Below are 22,433 nucleotides of genomic sequence, written 5' to 3' on the forward strand. Positions count from 1 at the left end.
TTGGTAAAAGAGTAGTCCAAGAGTTGGCGGTAGGTGGTGATGACTAGCTGCCTTCCCTCTCGTCTTACACTGCTAAATTAGGAGGGGCTAGCGCAGATAGCCCTCGTGTAGCTTTGCGCGAAATCCATAACAAACAATCAACAATTAATGTGGGGGGGGGGGGCAAATATCATTGGCCCTCCCCAATAATTTTCTGACGACAATTCTTTTAGTTATCATTTTTCTATGCTGTCACTTGGTAGGAGATTATTGTTCTTTGGGAAATTCTAAACATTACTTTGTTAGCAACTTTTTGTGTATCTGTATAATGTATATGCTGGTTATATCTGAAACATTCGTATTATTTATATGACTTACAATTTTGTAGTACACAACAAACAATTTCGTGTGTTTTTGTATGTACAATACAGTACTTGCTACTGTGTGGAATTGTTAATAATATTTTAAAGCCCATTGTCTTGTTCGATCTGAAATAAGAAAGTACAAGAATGTATACCGCCATTATCCTACTAAGTTTGTGTGTGGGGTTGTTATATTTTGATGCTAATTGTAATTATACTATTATCGGAGAAGCTATTACATATTCAGCTATCGCACAGGGACAGACCGATATTCCGAAAAATTCCCGCCACTAGTACTGGAGTTTGCTTTATTATTATTCAACGTTTTTGTCCTATTCTTGTTATTATGAGAAATTTGATATATTCTTTAAAAAATAGAAAGCTTCCATTATGGGTAACAATAACATAGGTCTTTGGAATTATTACAAATATACCTCAAAATGTTATCGGCTTATTCCCCTAATATAACATTATACTCATACAACTGTTCATGTAATATAACAACCTGAATGAACATTAGGCCTACATATGTAATTGCTTTTACGTTCAATTTTCGGAGTGTCGGACTGTAACGGTCGCATGTTAGTAAACTATTATAGTAATTCAAATTAATCCAGTGTAACAACGTCGTGAAGAACAGTGTTTGTTATCTTTGTCGTGATCAGTAATATGACTATCAAAAACAATTTAACGTGTAATTTTGCGTAACCAAGCTTGTCGCCGCAATTGTAATTGCTTTGTGTGTGTGCGTGTTTGTCGAATTGCTTTAACCTCTCTCTTTGGTTCGGCAAGGTTGACATTATCTGATCTGGTTTGAGACTTGTGATTACTTGATTGCAGCGATTACCGAATTTTCCCGTAAGACGATTGTAAAACTAGAGGTTGAAGGGGCCTTTTCTTGGTTTACACAACACTGTGGTCTCCACAACCACAAACTGTCGGCTTTATACCTTGTAAAACGGGGGTATTTTTCACCTAATTGGTGCTATAAACGTTTATCTCTGCATTTAATGAATACACATTTGGGATGACTTTTACGACGCGTTGCTTTTCTTTCGAAAAGGGGGCGCCAACTGCAAAAGATAATGGGCACCTGCTACTGTCAAAATATTCCCAAGCTTCTCAGAATACTTGAGCACCTCTCATCACAAACTCGAGCAGAATGACCGTGATGGTTCCCACGTTCGTTAAGTGTTAAGCAAAATCCTGTTATTTTGTGACGTAACCATTGACGTTGAGGTAAAAAGCCTAGCCGACACAGTATTTGTAGCGGTGCCCTTGCAGTCACTAGTACTGATACTTCTGTGTTTACAGTGTCCTACAGTCACTAGTACTGATATTTCTGTGTTTACAGTGTCCGAAAGTTTGCCGGACTTTCAAGACGTAAAAGGTAATGATTGGATTTCTGGAAAAATTATGTTTTAGAGTAAGAAATATTTTAAGGCACCTTTTAAATATCATATGATAACTTATATATATTTATTTATATATATGAAATTGGCACGTGTAACTTTACTGGTTGTACTCTAATAATATACAAATATGTAATATTAGTACTGTGCCAAATCTTTTATGAATATTAGCAAGGGTCTATTTCATTTTCTGACTGTAAATTATGAATGTTTTCTGTATGTGTCTTGTATGAGATAAGCCTATTTATTCCTTTCAATAAATAAATACTACAAAAAAATAACACTCTCGGGACTGAAGTGGCACTAAGTCAGTTTAAAACATTTCAAAAAATGTCATCAAAGCACAAAACACTACATTAGTATCAACTCGTGGTTCTCTATTTACCTCTATCCAGTTTTTAACAAGATCTAAATAAGTTCAAAGGTAACATCCCACAATACCAATAGTTTCTTTTTATCTTGATTTAGTTCACACAACTGATAGTCGTCAGTTTTATACTAGGAATATAAGAATGCTGTGATGTGTTTGTACTTCATATTATTTCAAACTTACGTTTATAAGTTTGTGAGAAGAGCAATTATTAAAGATTATTACTGTGTTATGTGACAACTGTTGTCCAACCTGGTAAAGTTTTTTAAATTTGAAAACAGACTGAAGTGATTTGAAAGTAGTGTTGATGTTGGGAATCTGTGGGAAGTTTACTGAAAATTGCACTTTAAGAAAGTAGTGTTGATGTTGGGAATCTGTGGGAAGTTTACTGAAAATTGCACTTTAAGAAAGTAGTGTTGCTGTTGGGAATCTGTGGGAAGTTTACTGAAAATTGCACTTTAAGAAAGTAGTGTTGATGTTGGGAATCTGTGGGAAGTTTACTGAAAATTGCACTTTAAGAAAGTAGTGTTGCTGTTGGGAATCTGTGGGAAGTTTACTGAAAATTGCACTTTAAATGTGCCATGATAGTTTCTCCTCTCCAAGTCATCGTTAACACGTGTTAAGTTATAGATAGCCACATTGATCAGTATAAGCTATTAACCTGGAGTCTCCAAGTCATCGTTAACACGTGTTAAGTTATAGATAGCCACATAGATCAGTATAAGCTATTAACCTGGAGTCTCCCAAGTCATCGTTAAGTTATAGCCACATAGATCAGTATAAGCTATTAACCTGGAGTCTCCAATTCATCGTTAAGTTATAGCCACATAGATCAGTATAAGATATTAACCTTGAGTATTCAAGTAATCGTTAAGTTATAGCCACATAGATCAGTATAAGATATTAACCTTGAGTATTCAAGTCATCGTTAAGTTATAGCCACATAGATCAGTATAAGCCATTAACCTTGAGTCTCCAGGTCATCGTTAAGTTATAGCAACATAGATCGGTATAAGCTATTGACCTTCAGTCTCCAAGTCATAGTTAACACATGTTAAGTTATAGCTACATAGATCAGTATAAGCTATTAACCTTCAGTCTCCAAGTCATCGTTAAGTTATAGCTACATAGATCGGTATAAGCTATTGACCTTCAGTCTCCAAGTCATCCTTAAGTTATAGCCACATAGATCAGTATAAGCTATTGACCTTTAGTATCCAAGTCATCATTAAGTTATAGCCACATAGATCAGTATAAGCTATTGACCTTTAGTCTCCAAGTCATCGTTAAGTTATAGCCACATAGATCAGTATAAGCTATTGACCTTCAATCTCCAAGTCATCGTTAAGTTACAGCTACATAGATCAGTATAAGCTATTAACCTTCAGTCTCCAAGTCATCGTTAAGTTATAGCTACATAGATCAGTATAAGCTATTAACCTTTAGTCTCCAAGTCATCATTAAGTTATAGCCACATAGATCAATATAAGCTATTAACATTGAGTGTTATATTATGTGTAATAAAATTGTATGAGAATGTTATTTGAAGTGATTTATAAGTTTTTATCTCCTAAAAATACCAGCAAACATCAGATCATTTAAATACATTTTTCTGTTGTTTGGTTGTGTCTTATAGTGGCTTTATGGTATATTTAAGTTTGGCTAGGTAACAGTGGTTTACTGCTTTGTATTACATATTTGTGTGTGATAAAAAAAAAAGGTTTAATTAAACATAGATTTATGAAAAATTATCTCATGTGTATACATAAGTATTTCCAAATGCAGTAGATAGGAGATGTATAAGGAAATAATTTATTAGGATTAGATTACTATAGAATCATAAGAAGTGTTTTGGGCAGAATACAGATCAGGGCTGCCAAGAGTCACCATGAGCTCCTTGGAACTATGTGCCATCACTCCACCCCTCAGGTAGTTTTTGGAATGACACTGCTACATCCATAAGATATTGAAGGCATGAATGTGCATGAAATATTGAAAATAATTGTTTTATACTAATTTGATACATTCCATACATATTTTTTGCTGTTATCATGGGACTCCTGATGGACAGTGGGCCTTGAGGAAATATTCCCAGCCCTCCTGTCTTCCCAGAGAGGCTTATACCAATAATTAAGTTTCTGCACTGTTATGTTTAGCACTTAACAATTTTGGCCCCCTAAGCTCTGTTGGTGGGCCTAATATCAATAACTAAGTTTCTGCACTGTTAAGTTTAGTGCATAACAATCCTGGCCCCCAGCCCTCTTGGTGGGCCTGATGCCAGTAACTATAAGTTTTTGCACTGTCATGTGTTTAAGACTTAAGAAAGATTATTTGTTTTCCCAGAAAGGCCAACTGTATTTTGTTGTTATAATGTGTGCTTGATATTTCTCAAACTCTTAAAACATTTTACACCTACTGAAAGAAGTTTTTACTAACATCTAAAGCTTTGGTTGAAGTGTGAAACTTATTTTCATCAGCAGTTGATTTAACATCAGTGAAGCAGTTAGTGTCACAATGTACAATAAGATACAGTTGTTTAGAAACCTCTGAGTACTTTTTTTATTTAGTCCTGCCATCATATAATCAGTATACTTAAAAATACCTTTACTGACATTCCCTCGATTTTCAAGGCATAAGTAGTCAGCTGTTTTGTAAACTTCTGTAATTAAAGGTTTACTAAAAATCACACCCACTAATGAAAAAAGTAAATTGTAATACATAGAACATCAATCTATAATAATTATAACAATAGCAATAGTATTAATATAAAAATTAATTACAATTTTAGTGTTTTATGCATGAGTCATAATTATTTTTCCAAAGTGATTAATTGAATTGTTTTTGTTTTTGTCTCTTTTATGATTCTTTGATGTAAGTTTTAGAATTTTTTTATCATAATACATTTTATATTCATTATTGTATCTCTATGTTTTACTTGAATATCATTCAAAATTAAAATCTTTCTCAAGTTCTTTTATCATATTTGATAAAAGTATATAAACTTCTATTTATAAAAAAAAGCATCAAAATGCTGATTTTGTACTTAACTGTATATTATGTAGATTTAATACAATTGACATAAAAGATCTATGTAGGAAGGTAGATGATGTGAGGAGGATAAAGCCCTTATAAATACATTTGTTGGATTTCAGTGCCAAAAATTATATTTAAGTTCTTCTTTAAAACATTTTTGAAAGATGCTTAAAGTCTTAATACTTTTGATTTACTTACACATCAAGTGCGTGAATTTAAAAATATCTCTTGAGTGGGAAGCACAACAAAAGTGTAAACAAATATTACAACCAGTTTATAATGGTTACATGAACTAAACACTAGAGAAAATGTGAAGGAGTCAAAAACTAGGTTTTTTTTGTAGAACATTGAAAGTCAAATCTACTTCTTGTTTTTAATTGTTATTTATAAGCTTTTCTCTGCTAACTTGAGGTTTCATTTGGGGTATCATTTTAGATGGGTTATATGTCTTACAGCTATATTTTACTTGATTTTTAACCATTTGGCATGTGTTTGATAGATTTTTCAGCCTTTATAAACAAATATAATAAAAAGGCAGTTAATATTGTCATAGTTTACTGTTACATAGTACATGCACTTTACATACATTCAATTGTCAGCTTTTTGAAATTCTAATTGTTTTTCTTAGTTTTTTTAGGTGTACATTCTGAGTATGAGAGTTATTAACAACTTGTGTAATTATATTTATATGAGGATCACCACTAATCTCTAAAAGTTAGAAATTTGAAAAAAAATGAGTAAAAAAAATGACAGGGGAAATTCATGAAAAACTGAAGTATTATTTCAAGACTAACTGGAGTACCTGCCTGCTGGATAGAAGATATATAAATTCATGATTAAAGAAAGGTTATCTTAGGACATAAAGTTAATTCCCGTGTATGTAATTGTAAAAAAATGCAAAAAAGCCCATAAAAACTGCAAAATGCAAAACTGAAAATATGTATGTATTTCCCCATGGACCCAATGAACCTCCGTACAAATTTTGAGGAAGATCCATCCAAACCTTGCGAAGTAGTTACATGGACAGACAACAGACAATACTATTATATTTATATAGATTTGGAAAAGTCCGAGATAGCTGTGCATTTTTCCATTTTCTTTTATGTTAGAATCTTCATACATTTTCAAACCATTCTGCTTAACTGTGCAGGCTGTTCATATATTTTAGGTAACCTTGGTCAGTCACTCTCTCTTATCTGGTGACAATTCATTATATTTGACAATCAATTGGTCTTTTTTTTTTTAGATAAAAATACAACACTGTTGTCTATTATCAAGTTCTTTGACATTCTTCTGTAGTGTCATTGACTGAAGTACATATTTTCCAAAGTTTTTATTACCCATTACAACTAGATTATGGGATAAAGTAGTGTTAATGAAGTAGAATTATAAGGAGAAATTGAAATATGTGTGTGTGTGGTATGAATGTATATGCAGGCCTGGAAAATCAAGGGTAAATGTTTTTGGAAAGTTTGTGGCCACTGTGTACATACATACATACTTGTTCCTTTTCTAGAATAGCAATCAAACCTGTGATAATTAATAGTTTGTAAAATACAACTGTCTTTATTCCATTTGATTGTTTTTATGTAATGTTGTGTGTCTGTGTACTATTTATAAATACACTAAATTTGACTACTGTTACTTCAATTACTCAGCCATTCTCTTGTATGCTTTTTCGATCAAATTAAATTGTATTATGAATGACTTTTGAAGGAAATGATTATGTTTGCAGAGCAGAAGGTGCAGAAAATACCTCTACTATAATGATAGATAGGTGTATAAATATAAACCTATCTTAATAAGCTTTGGTGATCACGAACATAAAGAAATACCTTTCTTAAAAGTAATTTGTGATAGCTTAAAAAAATAAATATTATAAAGCTTGATTATTTTTTAACATTTCATATGATTTTTGTATGTATGTATATATATAATGCAAGTCACATGATTTCTAAGTATTAATATGTATATTTTTGGAGCTAATTAGGTATGTAAACGTGTCACAACTGTACCAGTACAAATGAAAAAACAAAATAAACTCAAAATACATGTGCATATAATATTGATAACATCGTTAAAGTAGAGAACCGGTGAGTAGCGTAACAGCCAAATGTTTTGTTAATTATTCTTATTCTGGCATCAGAAGGGCTAGCTCAACAATACTTGAAGTTGTTGCTATGATTTATACACCAAAATGTTGCATTTTAAGTTGGGGAGGGCAGAAACATTATAGCATTTCACTAACTTCAACACATGGTGACCATCAAGACAAATCATCACACCAGGTTAAAATTGTTGTCTTCGTAGCGACTGCCATTCATTAATATTGATTGTTTAAAAAAAGTGGAAACCAGTGATAAAAAGTTTTGAAAAAATAAGGATGATGTAGAGATGGAATCCAAAAATTAAAGAAACAAGGCAGTGATGAATATACAAAACTATACAAAAATACCTACATAAGTTGCCACTGAGTCAATATTATAAGCTTATGGGAATTATCCATTGTAAGACTTTGTAGTATTATTCAGTTTTGTTAAAACTTGAATTCATGCAGGTGAAATTAATTCAGCATTTGGTTGTAGATAAAAGCTGTTCTTGGAAATATTTGGCTACTTATGTATGGTTTTGTATATTCATCCCTACCCTGTTTCTGTATTTTTTGGCATTATCCTAATGTTTTTCAAATTTTTTTCTTTATTACTTGTATATATATATGCAGTGCCTAGACTTTTACTGTATCTGTCATATCTCAGCTGGCTGTATGAGCCTTGGTATTGGATAAAAGGCCTCATTAGTATTCCACGTGGCAGAATAAAAGCATATAGTGTGTTAACATTCCTGTATTAGTGAAACAAACCTGAACTGATTTATCAATTGTAACCCATAAAATGAGATCACAGCTAATCTAATAATTCAATTTTATTAGTATATTCTGTAAAAAACAACTTCTGAAGGCCAGAAAGAAAACACCACAGTCCTGAAATTTTCTTGTATTATTAGAAATGCTGTAGAACTGTTAGATTTAAATGCTTATCTACTGTTAACAAGGCTTGAAACACAAATACAAACCAAGCTTAATTGTTTACTAAGTCATTGTTTTATTTCAATATGGAAAGTATAAATATTGCACATATAGGTACATGTATCTCGGGTTATTCTTTATTTGGTTCGTAAGATGTACATCTATGAGCCAAGGCAGAAGTAGTTCCAAAGAAAATCCAATATTAGTTATTTGTAACTATTGAAAAAATTCTGGTTTTCACTAAAAACTGAACATGGGTATTCTATGAAGTTTATGGATTTTTTTCAAAGCATGTTATGTATTTAACATATGATAACATGTGTTTTGTGTGTTACAGGTTCTAAGCCCTTGCTACATGTATCAAAAATGAAGGTTGTAAAGAGAAGATTAGCCTGCCCACAGACAGTACAGCACATCTGGGATGCTATTGTTTACATCCGTCAGCAGAAGCAAATCCCAAATTTTGATAGAATATCTAGCTATATGCGACGTAAATACAATCTGAAGGGTAATGATTTAGAGCGACAGTTGAATTTTGCAGTTCGAGATAACTTGGTAGTGATAAAGAAAAGTGTTGGATGTAAGGGATCTAAAGTTGGTGTTGAACAGGATGGATACAGATTACCTGATGATCCAGTGGTGAGTTTAAAATCTGTATCTGTTTTATCTTTCTACATAAAATATAACTTTGTTTAATGAACTTAATTAGTAATAAAACTAACTAACACATTTGTTTTTCAGACAAGTTAAATGTTATTAACCTTTTCATGATAATAGTTATTTGAAATTTGTTAGTTAAATCTAAAACTGAGTTAAAGGCTGTTTTTTTTTCAAACACGTGATAAGATCTGTCCAAGATAAAAATGTACCACTTTGAACATTGTTATTTGAAAAAAAAGTCCTAGTAAAATATAGTTTAAAAGATTAATTTCGTGAGGTGAATAATTGCATTCTTAGTACATATGCATTGTATTATTAAGATTTAAAAAGATAATATGCGTGAATTACAATGCTTATTAGTTTATTCTTGCATGATCACTTAGTATTAAGTTTTTCAAAGTTAATTATTTAAGGGTCTTCCCTTATTCCTTTGAATTGAAATGTATTCATACTGCACTAACTGTTAATGTGTAATTTTATGAAACTAGACCATAATTACACCGTTATGAAAAGTTCACATGCTTAGGTGCTTTTATTCCATATAAAACACCGATTGAAGTTATCATGTGCAAACAAAATATTAGCAATAAAGATTTTCTTGTATTTTATTGATTACATGAAAACTTCTGAAGTTGATACTTTTATGTTGGTACTTTTATACATCCATTTATGAGAATACTTCCACGATGTACAGTTGCAAGGCCTAACGGACATAGAAGGTTTGTTTTTTTAATGTAGCTATCAAACTTGATAAACCCCATCATACAGTTTCAAGCTCTATCAGGGGCAATAATTTCAAGATTATTCCTTTAGTAGAAATGTTTGAAGTGGAGAATGATTACTGTTAAACTTACTTTAAATCCTCAAGTTTACTAAAGACTACTAATTATTAATGTAAATGGTATTTTATGAAACAATGTTGTTTAATACACATCTAATATCAGCCCATAGATTGAAGACTAACACTGTCAAATTTATGATATAAACACAAGTTAATTAGAAGTCATAATGTCATATAATTCAGTTCTAGGCATAAAATCATAGAAATTACCCATTAAAGTTATCTTTTTTTTTCAGTTGTAAAAAAAGGAAGGCTGAATTATTTAATTTAAAAAAAAATTTTCTCCTATAATTTAGAAATGTTGAAAAGGATTGTCCAAGTATGACATTTTTCTAGCACCAGATGTCCTCATTAAATAACACAAGTTCCTATTTGAACATTCGTTATGAATATGGCTCTCGGTTACAGCTGTAATCTTCTTCAGCTCAAGGAATCTTGAACATTTTAAACAAGTCCAAAGTAAACATGGAACTTAATATGAATCCTGAAAAATAATGCTATTACAGAATTGTGTTTTTTTCTGGCAACCTTGTATTTCATCTTTAATTTTGATATTCAAGTCAGTGTTTAGACATTTTCATATCTTAGTTTCCTGCTAGCCATATTGATTTTTGCATCAGACTGTCAAAACAAAGGTGTCCCCTTACCTCTGCTGCTGTTATAATCGTAATTTAATATTTTTTATTCCATTTTAATTAATCTAAAACATTATATATGTTTCAAAAATGAAGGATTAAGCTTGATACAGGTATTACTACATTGTTTTTATAGTACTTTATTATGGGGAAAAAGTTTGGTCATGTACAACTCCATTCTTGAACTTGGTGAATAGCTTCTGATTAGGTCTAACTGAACCCATATAAAAAGTCTAATTTTTAAACCTCGATTAGTTCAAGCTAACATTAAGGTATAGAAGATTGAATAATTTTTTTAAAGAAATCCATTATAATGAAATAAAGAATAGTCTATCATAGGTAATAAGTTCAATACCTCTTAACCTTATTCTGTTTAAAAAGGATAGTTTACAATTTCAAAGTAAGTATTGAGGGATTTAGATTTTTTTCTGTTCTGAAGGTTCAGTGATACTCCTATAAATTTGTTTGATTAACTGCTGTTTCAATGCTATGGGTTAATCATAAAGTGAGTAGTAATGGTTATATACTGGTACTGCCAAGTTCTTTATGTACTTGAGGTCAGTATCATTCTGTAAGCTGAAATGATGTAAGCACCAGTAAAATGTGTAGTGCACTTGAGAATTAGATGTAGTTATAATTTGGTAAGAATGAGGTAAACATGAACCTGTGATCTGTACAAAAATGCTTTTGTTTTGATTCAGTTGATAGAGAAACCTGATGATTAATACATCATTTTGCAAAAGAAAAAAGGTTCCTTCTTAGTAACAGATTAAAACAATTACATAAACTGTAGGTACAAGAAAAGGAACTTTGTTTTTTTCCACAACTCTTTAAATGTTGAGAGTTTTTCTCTTTATAGACCTGAAAATAGTTATAGTTGATAGTTAACAATTTTGCAGTAAAAGATTGTATACTTATATTTTAAGTACAGTGTAGCCCCATTATAACACGATCGTTGAGGTCCATAAAATATCATCACGAAACAAGCGGGGTTGCACTAAATTGGGGTTCAAGAAGGCTTCTAATGTTTACTATAAGTCTACAAAATTTTATAAAGATACACTTAAAATATTAAAAGTTATTAGTATGTAAACTATAACAAGGTTATGGTTACGAGGTCAGTTCCAGGGACCGAGCTCGTGTCGAAAGAGTTAATGACCCATCGTGTTATATTAGAATTTGCGTTAAATCGGGGCTCGTAAAATCGGGGTTTCACTGTATATATTACTTGCTTATAATAAGGTTTGGATATTATTTTTACATAAATAATTTTGTCTACAGACATTACACAGATTTAAAACCCCCAAGATATAGTATTATTGTACTATAAGCCTATACAGACTTGTTCCCGTATTTTTTTTATTTGGGGCAGGAACAGGAAAATGTCTTGTAAACACGAGTCACATTCCGTTTTCTTTTTCCTTTGAAGCAGGAACCTGAAAGCCATGATTGGTACTGTTTTGAGTGTCACCGTGGTGGAGAAGTAGTGCTGTGTTCAACATGTCACCGAGTTTATCATACGTTCTGTATCAAGGAGGATGTTTCAGATAAATTTATCTGTTGTATATGTAAGGTAATGTACTCTTTATAAGACAATGATGTTGCAGAAGTACAGGCTAACACTGTGAAAGTATATGGTTTCAAGTTCCTGTAATAATTTTATAGTAGTTGTTTTTGATAGAGATAATTTGAATACTATGTTGAAGATGTGAACTTTTGGTGTTGATGAAGTATGGCATAACACTGAGCTCTTTGCTGCATTTAAGTCTTTTTTTTTTTCATTCTTCTTTATCATAGGCAGAATTTTTCTCATGGATTAGATAACTTATTTTAACCTCCACACACGAAGATCATTTCTGTAACCAAATTTTACTGGTCATGGGATCAAAATCTGGTACTGAACATACATGGCCTTTCAGATATGTTGGTATTGTAGTTAGAACTAGATGATTAAGTTGATTAATGTCAAAAAAAAAATAATCATTGGGGGTTGTCTATTAATTTTGTGAAAATAATCAACTAAGCTAAAGTAGTATTTCTGATTATTACTGTTTCCAGCTATTTCATATATTTAATAACTGAAATATTGCAATTATGACTTTTTATTATTTTGGATTAATTGAATTAATTGATTATTCAAACTATTCAAGTAATCAAAATATTGCTATTATGCTTGTTTGTTGTTAAGCACAAAATTACACAAAATTTTCGAGTCATCTTGTGAGGATAATTGATTAATGTAATCGATTAATGAGCTATGATTAATTGATTAGCAAATTACACTAATTGCCCAACAATAATTATAATGTGTGGCTCAATCTTTGTTTGTTTGTAAAGAGTTACTCAAACATTAGTTGTGGATGTTATTGGCCAGTTACCTTCCTTCGATTGGCAGTTCAAAATAATGGATCATGTCAGATAGCCTTAGTAATTTTGTCATAAACAAAAATAACACACATGTAACTTTTCTTTTCTGTATACATAAGTTACAGAAGACAAACTAATCCCATTAAGTGTGAATAATATCTGCTTATAATGAATATTTTTGGACAGCTGAGACTAAGAATTGATAATTTTTAGGGTTTTAGTTAATATCTACTCAAGATACTTATATTAAGTAGTTTTAAATTAAGTATTTTGAGGCTTTTGATATTATTCTAATGATTGGATTAGTGTGCGAGCTGTACACAAAAATGCATACATTACTGTTTACTAGCAGAAACGTTGCCCTATGGGAGGCTTGACTGTTTGTCTAATTGTAGTATTCATATCTCATTGAATTTTTTTTAAGAACTCCAGTCTATCAGTATTACATTTAAAAAAATACGTCAATAAAGATGTAATCAAACCCTCACGTACAGTCCTAGTGAAATTCATGTTCTGGTTTTGAGGAGAATACTTTTATTTAAAATTGTGACTAAATGTTGCTTTATTTTCTTTCTTTTAAAAATGATTATGCTATCAAATAGTTAATACGTGACAAATATCTTTAAAATTAAAACTGAAATAGTAAACTTTAACGTATTTCAAGAGTAATTTTCTGTGTTGTAAGATATGTCAGATAGCTGTTTGCCTTTGTATATCAAAAATGTAATAAACATCTTTCCTAGAGTACTGTTAATTTACTCATACATCCTTTATAAATCCAGAATAAAAAACACTTCTTTTTTTTCTGTAAGAGCTCATCAGATGTGGTGTTCATGTAAAATTTAGATCTTTAGTTGGGAGCTTTACCTTTAGGAAATAATGGAGAAAGGTTAAATTATCCTTCTTATTTTTTAAATCTACAGACGAAATAGATATATGAATATGACAAGTTGCAATAAATATTCAACAGAACTTAATATATCTGTTCTAAGGCTTGATCTTTAGTTTGATGATGTAGAAAAAAACTTTTGTCTTTTCAGAATGTTTGTGTGTTTTTCCCATGGTTTAAGTATTGTTGCTCAGTTTTTTTTTGCTTGCTTTTTAATGACAAAAATGTAATTAGAATTTGCCAATGAGTGGATAAGGCATATTACACTATCTATAAATATTATTGATGGATAGTATACAGAATTTGCAAGATAGTGTCTTGTGTATATTTTGATCATGTTATGCAGTCTTATGGTGGGTTCAGTTTAAAAAGAGAAAAGCTAAAATTAATTGCAGTAAGTGAGAAGATTTTGAATCATAATTTTTTTTTATGTGAAATGTATTTTTCTTACAATTTCTTTTGAACATTTAAATACTTAATTTTGTTGTCTTTTTAACTCTTTTAATCTAATAAACCTTTTATTATCTTCACGTTTAACATGTTGATCTTGTGTACAAGGGTTAATTGTACTTTACAAAAACAACTTTCAAATGCTACTGCAGTGTTACAGATGTGAGCTGCAATGCCCTAGGCAACATGTTTAGATCTTGTATATTTCATTCATGGTAAATTCTTGACCTTTCAGCAGTGCAATGCTGTGACAATGTGTACGTATGAATGAATTATTATGAAAAGTTTTTCTGAAGAGAATTTTTCAGACAGCAAGTTTTTTTTTTACAGTCATTGAACACAATATTTCAAATCGAAGAATCTTCATTGCTGTAAATGAGAGCAGAAAAACTTGCACAGCAAAGCACTCCCACTTCATCCAAACCTGGAACAGTGCCCATATCTGTAAAATGAAAACTGCTAGAAAGGAGAACCCTCCGAGTCAAAAAGCCTTCGCAGTGAAGTTGATTCTCATCTCCTTACTCAAACATTGCTGTAATAAATAAGAATTTGTAGTTGACGAAGGCTCATTAGATAAAAGGCCTCAAGCTTCCAGTCAAATCTTGAAATGAAAATTTTTTTTTTTCTAAGAAAGATGGCTGAAGAAATTGGAATCACAGGACTCTTATTTGACCACTTGTCAAGTTTTCAGTGAATTCAGGTGATCTGTAGAGAGCTTGTCAAGATGTGTGATCCAAGGTTGTTTACACGTCATCCTTCGCAGAATCTTTTAATTATTATAATTATGATGTTGAGCAATAGTGCATAACATGAATTATGGCCATAAGATTGAGCACAGTTGGCAGTTTAGAAAGTAGTTCCAATAGCAAATGGTACCTGTAACTTTATTCTTATAAACTACAGTTAATTCAATATATATTTAAGTTTTTGAAATGTTATAACCAATACTAATGGTGCCATGTATATTTTTTTTTTAGGCAATGAAGAGCAAAAGTCAGGTAAAAATTAAAAAAGATGAAATGAATGCCCTTCTCAGCTACACCTGCCTAAGACTAAAAGAAAAAGTAAGAACAATGAGACATTTATTTTTAACCCTTCAACTGTGGTTGACATCATATGATGTTAGTGTAGGCGACTGTGGTTGACAGCATATGATGCAAGCATTTTGTGCATAACATTTTGAATGGCTCACTGCAAAAAGTCATGTATCTTTACGTATAGGGTGGTAGGCAAATTTATTAGGGGTGCATATATCATTATAGTAGTCGATACGATACGTATCTAGATATTGAGCCATGATATGATACGTATCTAGATACATAAGATTTACCAATGGTTTGTTACAAACTTTCACAGTCTTGTCTGTAATTTATTAGCTATATTACTGACATTGTCTTAAGTACTTCACAATTTACAGTGTTTTTTCAAATTCTCAGGTCTGATCAACTAAATGACAGCTGACAAGAGAAGTAAAATAATAAAAAAGTTAATATCTGTCTATCTATTTTGTTATTGTTAATTTGTTATATTACTTTACATGTAATGTGTTTGATAAAATAAATGAAGACAACATGTAGTACTCAATACTCATCTTCCTTTATTGAATCATTAATTTTTAGCAAAAATACTTTATTAGAAATTATGATTGTTTCTGTACAAAAGACTTATAATGTTTACTGAAAGATTGTCAAATTTCGTGAAGATACATAAATCGTATCATATCGGACAATGTATCGATACAGTTGTATCACAGCTTCATCATATGATACTCTCATCGTATTGCTATATCACCACACCTTTAATATTTACACAAGTTGCAAATGAAGGGTTAATAACCAGAGTGTGAAATGTTTTTATGTGAAGATGATTTTTTTTGTTGTGTTAAATATTTATGGATCTATATGCTGTTTATTGAACGAATTGTTAAGCAGTTTTAACAAATTAAGTACAGTTTGAGAACAAAGCTGTAAATTGTACATTACAATATTTTATATTAATTATGTCTTACGTTTTTTATTGTGTAAAATTCTCTGTACTAGTTACAAGGTTATAACGTGTAAAGATCTAAACAAGATTCACTTTCAAAACCTGTTATAATTGTGTGTTTAGCATATACACTAATATCTTTTCATGTATTATTGCTACTTATCTACGTTGAAAGTGCAGTAATTTGTATTTAAGTTCTTATTTCAGAAAAACAAACACTTAACTCTTGTGTATCTTTGTAACCATTCTCTTGACTAAGTACCAAGAAATAGAAATTCTTATATACATCATGGCCAGGTGGTTAGGACACTTGACTCATGATCTGAGGGTCATGGGTTTGAATCCCCCATCACACCAAACACGGTTGCCCTTTCGACAATGGGGGTGTTATAATGTGATGGTCAATCCCACTATTTTTTGGTAGAAGTCTAGTCTTTCATTGCTAAATTAGGGATGGCTAGTGTAGATAGTCCTCGTGAAGCTTTGCGCAAAATTCAAACCAAACCAATCTATTTTTTCTTGATCTCTTTAATTTTTTTATTTTTAATGTTCAATTATACATAAGCTGTAAAATCTGTCACATGATGATTGGTGTTATGATTATTCATGTGTTTTACATCCTTTAAATGGATACCCAGTTCATTCGACTTTGGCAGAATGTGTTTCCTGTAACCGAGTCCACTGCCTGTCTACTGATGTTTATATTTTTTGCTTGGCACTTGTGATATACATGTGGATTCTTCTTTCTTAATAATGTACTGTTTTTTTTCATGAGGCCTTTCTTGATTTTGTAATTTCACTTTAGGATTTTGTTTTTTTATTTTAATTCAGATTTTAGTTTAGCTGATAAAGACTATGATTCTTTTGTTCTTGAGAATTTAACTGCTTCTCTTTGTGCCACACAAAAGCCACCAGGCCAATCAAATGTTTCACTTCTGTACTTTCATCTTTAAATTTGTAAACTTTAGTTTAACATTGCAATTTTGAAAAACTTTGAGACACATGTGCTCCCTTTCATTTACAGATGACTCTTGATATATATATATATATATATTTGTGACAGCAAGTTGAAAGAGTGTTTTGTATTTTTCTCTGTAGGATGGGTGTCACACTGATGTAGATTCTATGAACAATTAATAATATTAAAAGTTTTAGAGATTTAGTTATGTTTGTTTTAAAAATTAGAGATGGAATCATCAGTTTGGTTAGATCCTTTTTTACACTACAGAGAAGGGCTTTCCTTGCCATGTGCAGCACATTCTCCAGCTTTCATCTGTATCGACAAGATTATTTTGTCTGATTCTGGACTGGGAGTCTTGCCTTATTTCTCTCTTTGTTTCAGTGACTCTTAGTTAATCAGAGTTTGTCCACCATGGAGTTCCTTTCTACTGCTCACCTTGTGTTTGAGGGGAATTTTTTGGCTCCTTATTCTATAGGTAGGATCCTGATATGGCTTGGTTGTTAGGGTGTTCAACTTGCAAGCTGCAGGTCAAGAGTTCGGATCCTGCCACCAAATATGCTCACACTTTCAGCTGTGTGTGGGTGTGTTTGGGGGGGGGGCGATTATAATGTGATGATGAATTCTACTTTTCGTTGGTAAAAGAGTAGCCCAAGAGTTAGCAAAGGATGGTGTTGATTAGCTGTCTTCCTGTAACTGCTACATTAGGGACAACTACCACAGATAGCCCTTGAGTAGCTTTGTGTGAAATTCCAAAAGCAAACAAAGTTTTGTACAGGGAGATACATTTTGTGCCTTTCTTTATTGACAATGTTTTAGTGAATATTCCTTTTCTCTCAAACCTTTAGCTTAATTCTCATGTCATCATTCATCTTTAAAATAAAATCGGCTGAACTAGATGGTGAAAACAAAGTTTAAATGGCACATGATGTTTCACTAGTGTTAACCTGGGATCATCAGCTGACCAAAGTCCAAGGAAGTTGAAGAAGGAACACTTTAGTGCATTCTTACAGGTTTTTTTTTTCAATTTCTCTATAGCATTTTATTTTACAGTTCCTACTAGGCCTAATTTCAAGCATTGTTTATCTTTATTAGCTTTGACAAGATCTATTTCTTGTTGCAAATCCTTTTACAGATTTTCGAAATCTAATAATCCACTTTGTCTAACTGTTGAATCATGTTGAACCAGATCCCATTAGAAAATATCCCTATTAGCGGAATGTGGAGTTGTGTTTACAAAATTCAAGTTTCCTCTGGTAATAGTTTCCATCTGTTTTCACTGGTGGTTCCATAAGGATGGATTCACTATCTACATAGGGGTATTTTTTTTTCTCATTACTGACCTATTCTTTTTTCAAGCATCATTCACTGCATTGTACTACTTACAGTTGTTTCTTGGCTACTGTATTTTAAATGAACCCTATTTGTTTCAGTTCTGATTGGGATATTTGACTTCCTTTTTTTTTTCCTTCTTCAAATGCCTTGGTTTCAATTTTTGGGTGGCAGTAGCTTTTTGGAGAAGTGCACATCTGTATCAGTTTTTTATTGCATTACTATTTGTCAGGATTTTATTGTTTTTCTTCTAGCTCATCCCATGAGGTATGATCAATCATTGTTGATGGATTAGAATCAACTAGTCAAGTTGAATTCTAATTATCGTGTGTCCTCTAGACATCTTCATCTATTGGAAGTTTTTAACCCTCTTGATACATCATTGAATTAATTTTACTGGATCGTTTTGTCTTTAATGGTAATAAGCATTCACTTGAATGTTTTTCCCTTTGTACATTATTGTGGGGCCTGGCAAAAGAGTTTCAGACCCTCCTAGAGATTCATATTACTTCAACTGCCAAAGCTAGTCTTCTTTAAGGTCAGTACCATGGGACTATGCCACTTGGCATAATCATAACCATGATGCAGGCTTCTTTTTTTTTGTATCATATGACCTATGAAGTCTTTCCTAGATGTGACAGGCACCTCACTGTTTTCTATGAACCCACCTGTGTGGATTCTAGCTACAAAGTGGTGGATGTAAGTTCTTTAATCTGAAATTAATGTTTTTATTTTAAGTGAAAATCAAATAGATACCTGCACCAAACCATTCCCATTCCAAACAAAACTTTTATTAGAAAAGCTTGAGTGGACAAAAGTAGGTGGGATGTTGATACAGATGCAGGAAGTGGATGTTGATTTAACCACTGGGCGTATCCCAATAGAGAGAGTAAAGCACTAGACCACTCACATTATGAGGGAGATTTTTCAGATCAGGTAGTGACAAATGTTAAAGGGGGAGTGGCAAGCTCAAGAGATCACTGAAATAAACTGGAAAGACAATATCTTGGCAATTAGCCAGGAGGATACCAACAAACTTGTGAAAGAGGGGGGGGGATTACTTTTTGAATAAGGGATTAACACGTGACCTGTTTTTGTTTTTATCATAATGTTGTATGATTTACATAACAGACTCGTGAACTTCACAAGATGATTCAGACAGAGAACGATGAGTGGAAGCAGTCTCGCCTAATTTACAGGAAAATGGATCTACTCACTATCGAAGAAAAAACACAAGCAAATAGTTATAAAAGTCTTGAAGAATTTCAGAGTGATGCACAGAACATTGTTCACAATATTGTTATTTATTTTGGAGGTATGTGATTGTTAAACAAGGTATTATTGAAACATTTATGATGATGGTTTTGTTCCAGGTGACTGATTTTGATTTTTATCTAGTAAAGCTCTTGTCAATGTATGCTTCTATTTTTTGAATTTCCTGTATAATTATTGTTAGTTAGAAACAGTTTTTTGTAGAAATTTCAAACTACAGCACTTATATAATTATTGGTACAATGAGAACATTCTTATTGTTAATTTTTTTATAACAGTACTCTAAATTTATATATTGATTGATGAAAGGCTTAAAAACAATTAAAGGATTAGTAAAAATGTCACTCTAGTACTAACAATAATAACATTTACTCAGGTAAAGGAACTCTGGTGGATTACACAAAGCAATTCTTTTTTTTTCTTATGCTTGAACTCTTTGTTTGCCTTTTTACCTTAAGTTCACTCATTCAGACTTTAATTACCAAAGGAACTACACATTTTATAAGATCACATTGTTTTTTCTTTTAGGTTTTAAGAATGTTTTTGAACAGTGGTGACTTTTTAGTTTGAGAATCTAATTGTGTATTACAAAACTCAACATAGTAACTTTCTTTCTTTTTTAGTACATAGTGTGATGGCAGATATGGCAAGGCAAATGTTACGGGACTGCATCTATGATTTGGGAGAGATCCGCCAATGTCACGATTGTTATCGTATGTCTAATGAGAAGTTGGATAAGTTTTGGTTTTGTCAGCCATGTGTAAGTATGTGGACTAACTTCAAGTGTCACATTTTTGTTGTGAAACTGTGTGAAACATAGTGTCCTTGTTTTAAGGAATACATTATTATAGGTGTAGTCTATTATAATTGAAAATTGTTTTATTAATTGAATTCTAAATGAATAAATTAATGATATATTTTGAAGTAAAATGTTCTTAAGCATCAGGTGTATACCATAGTTACTACAGAATTTGCTTTGTGAGTAATTGAATTCAAGAGCGAAAATAAATAAAAAGGAAACATTCAGTGTTGTATATTTTCCATTCATAAATATATGTTTAAATATATAATATCTAGTTATGGTTTTTTTTTTAATATTTTGCATTATTGGTTTGTTAAATAAGTTTTTGATCTTGATTTCATACCTTACTTAGAAATTGTGTCAATCCGAACAAATTTTCGTACAGACAGAAATATAAATCTTTTGTTTAATATATAAACAGTTGTTCAACTTTATAATACTGAATAATAAATTTTGGTGTAATGCCACATTATTATTCAAATACCTAAATTAATTTAGGTTACTAAATGGGGAGTTAAAAGGATTTAAAATCTTCATAAATAATTTCTTTCTTTCTTTCTTTCTTTGATGTAGAGTTGGAATATTTGACTAAAGTGAGAGAATTACATTTGTTTTAAATAAGTAAAAAATGTCCTTAAAAATTATAAAAAACCATTAATTATTTTTTAATTTGTCACACCTTATTATTGTAGTGACAAGAAGGGAGCAGTGTCTTAACAAAAACATTAAAAAATATTTAGTCATCCATGCACAAATCCTGGGGTTGAGCACAACATCGTGGTTACTGTACTAGGCTGAATGTTAGAAAAGTTTTAGCCTTAATATGTTACTCAACCCACACTGAATTCTCTTTCTTTCTCTCTCTCTCTGTCTATCTATATAGATAATATTTTCGGATTTACTATTATAATTGTCACCTATTTTTATGAACAGTATTATTCGTTTTTTTTATCAAAGTTAAATAATATCCCATTGAAAAGGTAACTATACAGTTTGAATAATGATATGACGAACTATGTAATATGGTATGTGGGTAGATTTAACATAGTGACTTAAAAAAAAAGAATTATAATAAAAAGTATTAGGTTTAACTGATTAGGTTTAAATAGAATACAAGATTATGTACATATTTTTTTTTTTATCAAACCCATTTGACCTTCTTAGTTGGCTAATGAAGATTTAAATGTACTTATGTTTAGATGTTCACAGATATCATGGTACAGTTTTTATAGTTAGTTAGTTATAAATGTTGTGTTACAATTTAGCATGGCATTTCCAATTAATTTGAGGGGGAAGAGCATATTTTCAGTAAATAAATGAAATAATATAAGTTATAGTAATATTCTTTTTTCTACACCTATTAATATATACTTTTTTGTTGTATATTTTTTTCTGCAGAATCCACCACATGAATTGGTATGGGCAAGACAAAAAGGATTTCCTTACTGGCCAGCCAAAATTATCAAACAAAAGAATGAAACATATGATGTTAGATTCTTCGGTGGATACCATCAGAGGTATTTTTGATGTCGGTCTTTCATTAAGGAAAATGAGCTGTTATGAGATGAGAGTGTGAATTCAGTTGTTTATAATCAGTTTTTTGTGACTTATCAATGGCGATGTGCAAACACATTTGGTCATTTCAACTCCACCTTGATGGTTTTAAAACAAGTCATAAAAAAATAGCTTAATTGCTCTTTACAACTTATAGCTGCATAACGTTGAATTGTGAAAAATTTATCAGAATAGAAAAATTAAAAGGTTGAAAGATGGCATGCATTGATTCTTGATTATTGAGTTAAAGATAGAAACGACTGTATCGGCAGTTTGGTTTCAGGTTCATGTTGTTTATTTCTGATGGGTTGTGTATTTGTAGTATTATAAGAAAAAAAAATTATGGAAACTTTGATGTTTGTTTGCAGTCTTGATTAGGTGATTTTTATTTTGAGCAATAAAGCTACATGAGTACATTACCAAAGTGTTATTGTCACACGTTAATAAAACTACATGAGCTCATTACCAAAGTGTTATTGTCACACGTTAATAAAACTACATGAGTA

The 22,433-nt window shown here is 31.3% G+C and overlaps 1 protein-coding gene across 3 annotated transcripts in view; it reads left to right on the forward strand.

The window, feature by feature from the left end:
• LOC106468668 (zinc finger MYND domain-containing protein 11-like) overlaps positions 1 to 22,433 on the forward strand; it is a 39,120-nt gene that overhangs the window by 1,629 nt on the left and 15,058 nt on the right. The window contains exons 1-7 of one of the 3 annotated variants that reach the window (XM_013929103.2): positions 1,589 to 1,731; positions 8,519 to 8,820; positions 11,747 to 11,890; positions 15,001 to 15,087; positions 19,431 to 19,614; positions 20,195 to 20,331; positions 21,772 to 21,890. In XM_013929103.2, coding sequence (XP_013784557.1) covers positions 8,548 to 8,820; positions 11,747 to 11,890; positions 15,001 to 15,087; positions 19,431 to 19,614; positions 20,195 to 20,331; positions 21,772 to 21,890 — 944 coding nt within the window. In that variant the 5' untranslated portion in view covers positions 1,589 to 1,731; positions 8,519 to 8,547. Of the gene's footprint in view, positions 1 to 1,588; positions 1,732 to 8,518; positions 8,821 to 11,746; positions 11,891 to 15,000; positions 15,088 to 19,430; positions 19,615 to 20,194; positions 20,332 to 21,771; positions 21,891 to 22,433 lie in introns of those variants that run through there. The other 2 variants (XM_022397023.1, XM_022397025.1) reach the window with 2 other exon arrangements.

This window comes from Limulus polyphemus, unplaced genomic scaffold, assembly GCF_000517525.1.
Source record: "Limulus polyphemus unplaced genomic scaffold, Limulus_polyphemus-2.1.2 Scaffold3104, whole genome shotgun sequence".
Lineage (NCBI taxonomy): Eukaryota > Metazoa > Arthropoda > Merostomata > Xiphosura > Limulidae > Limulus > Limulus polyphemus.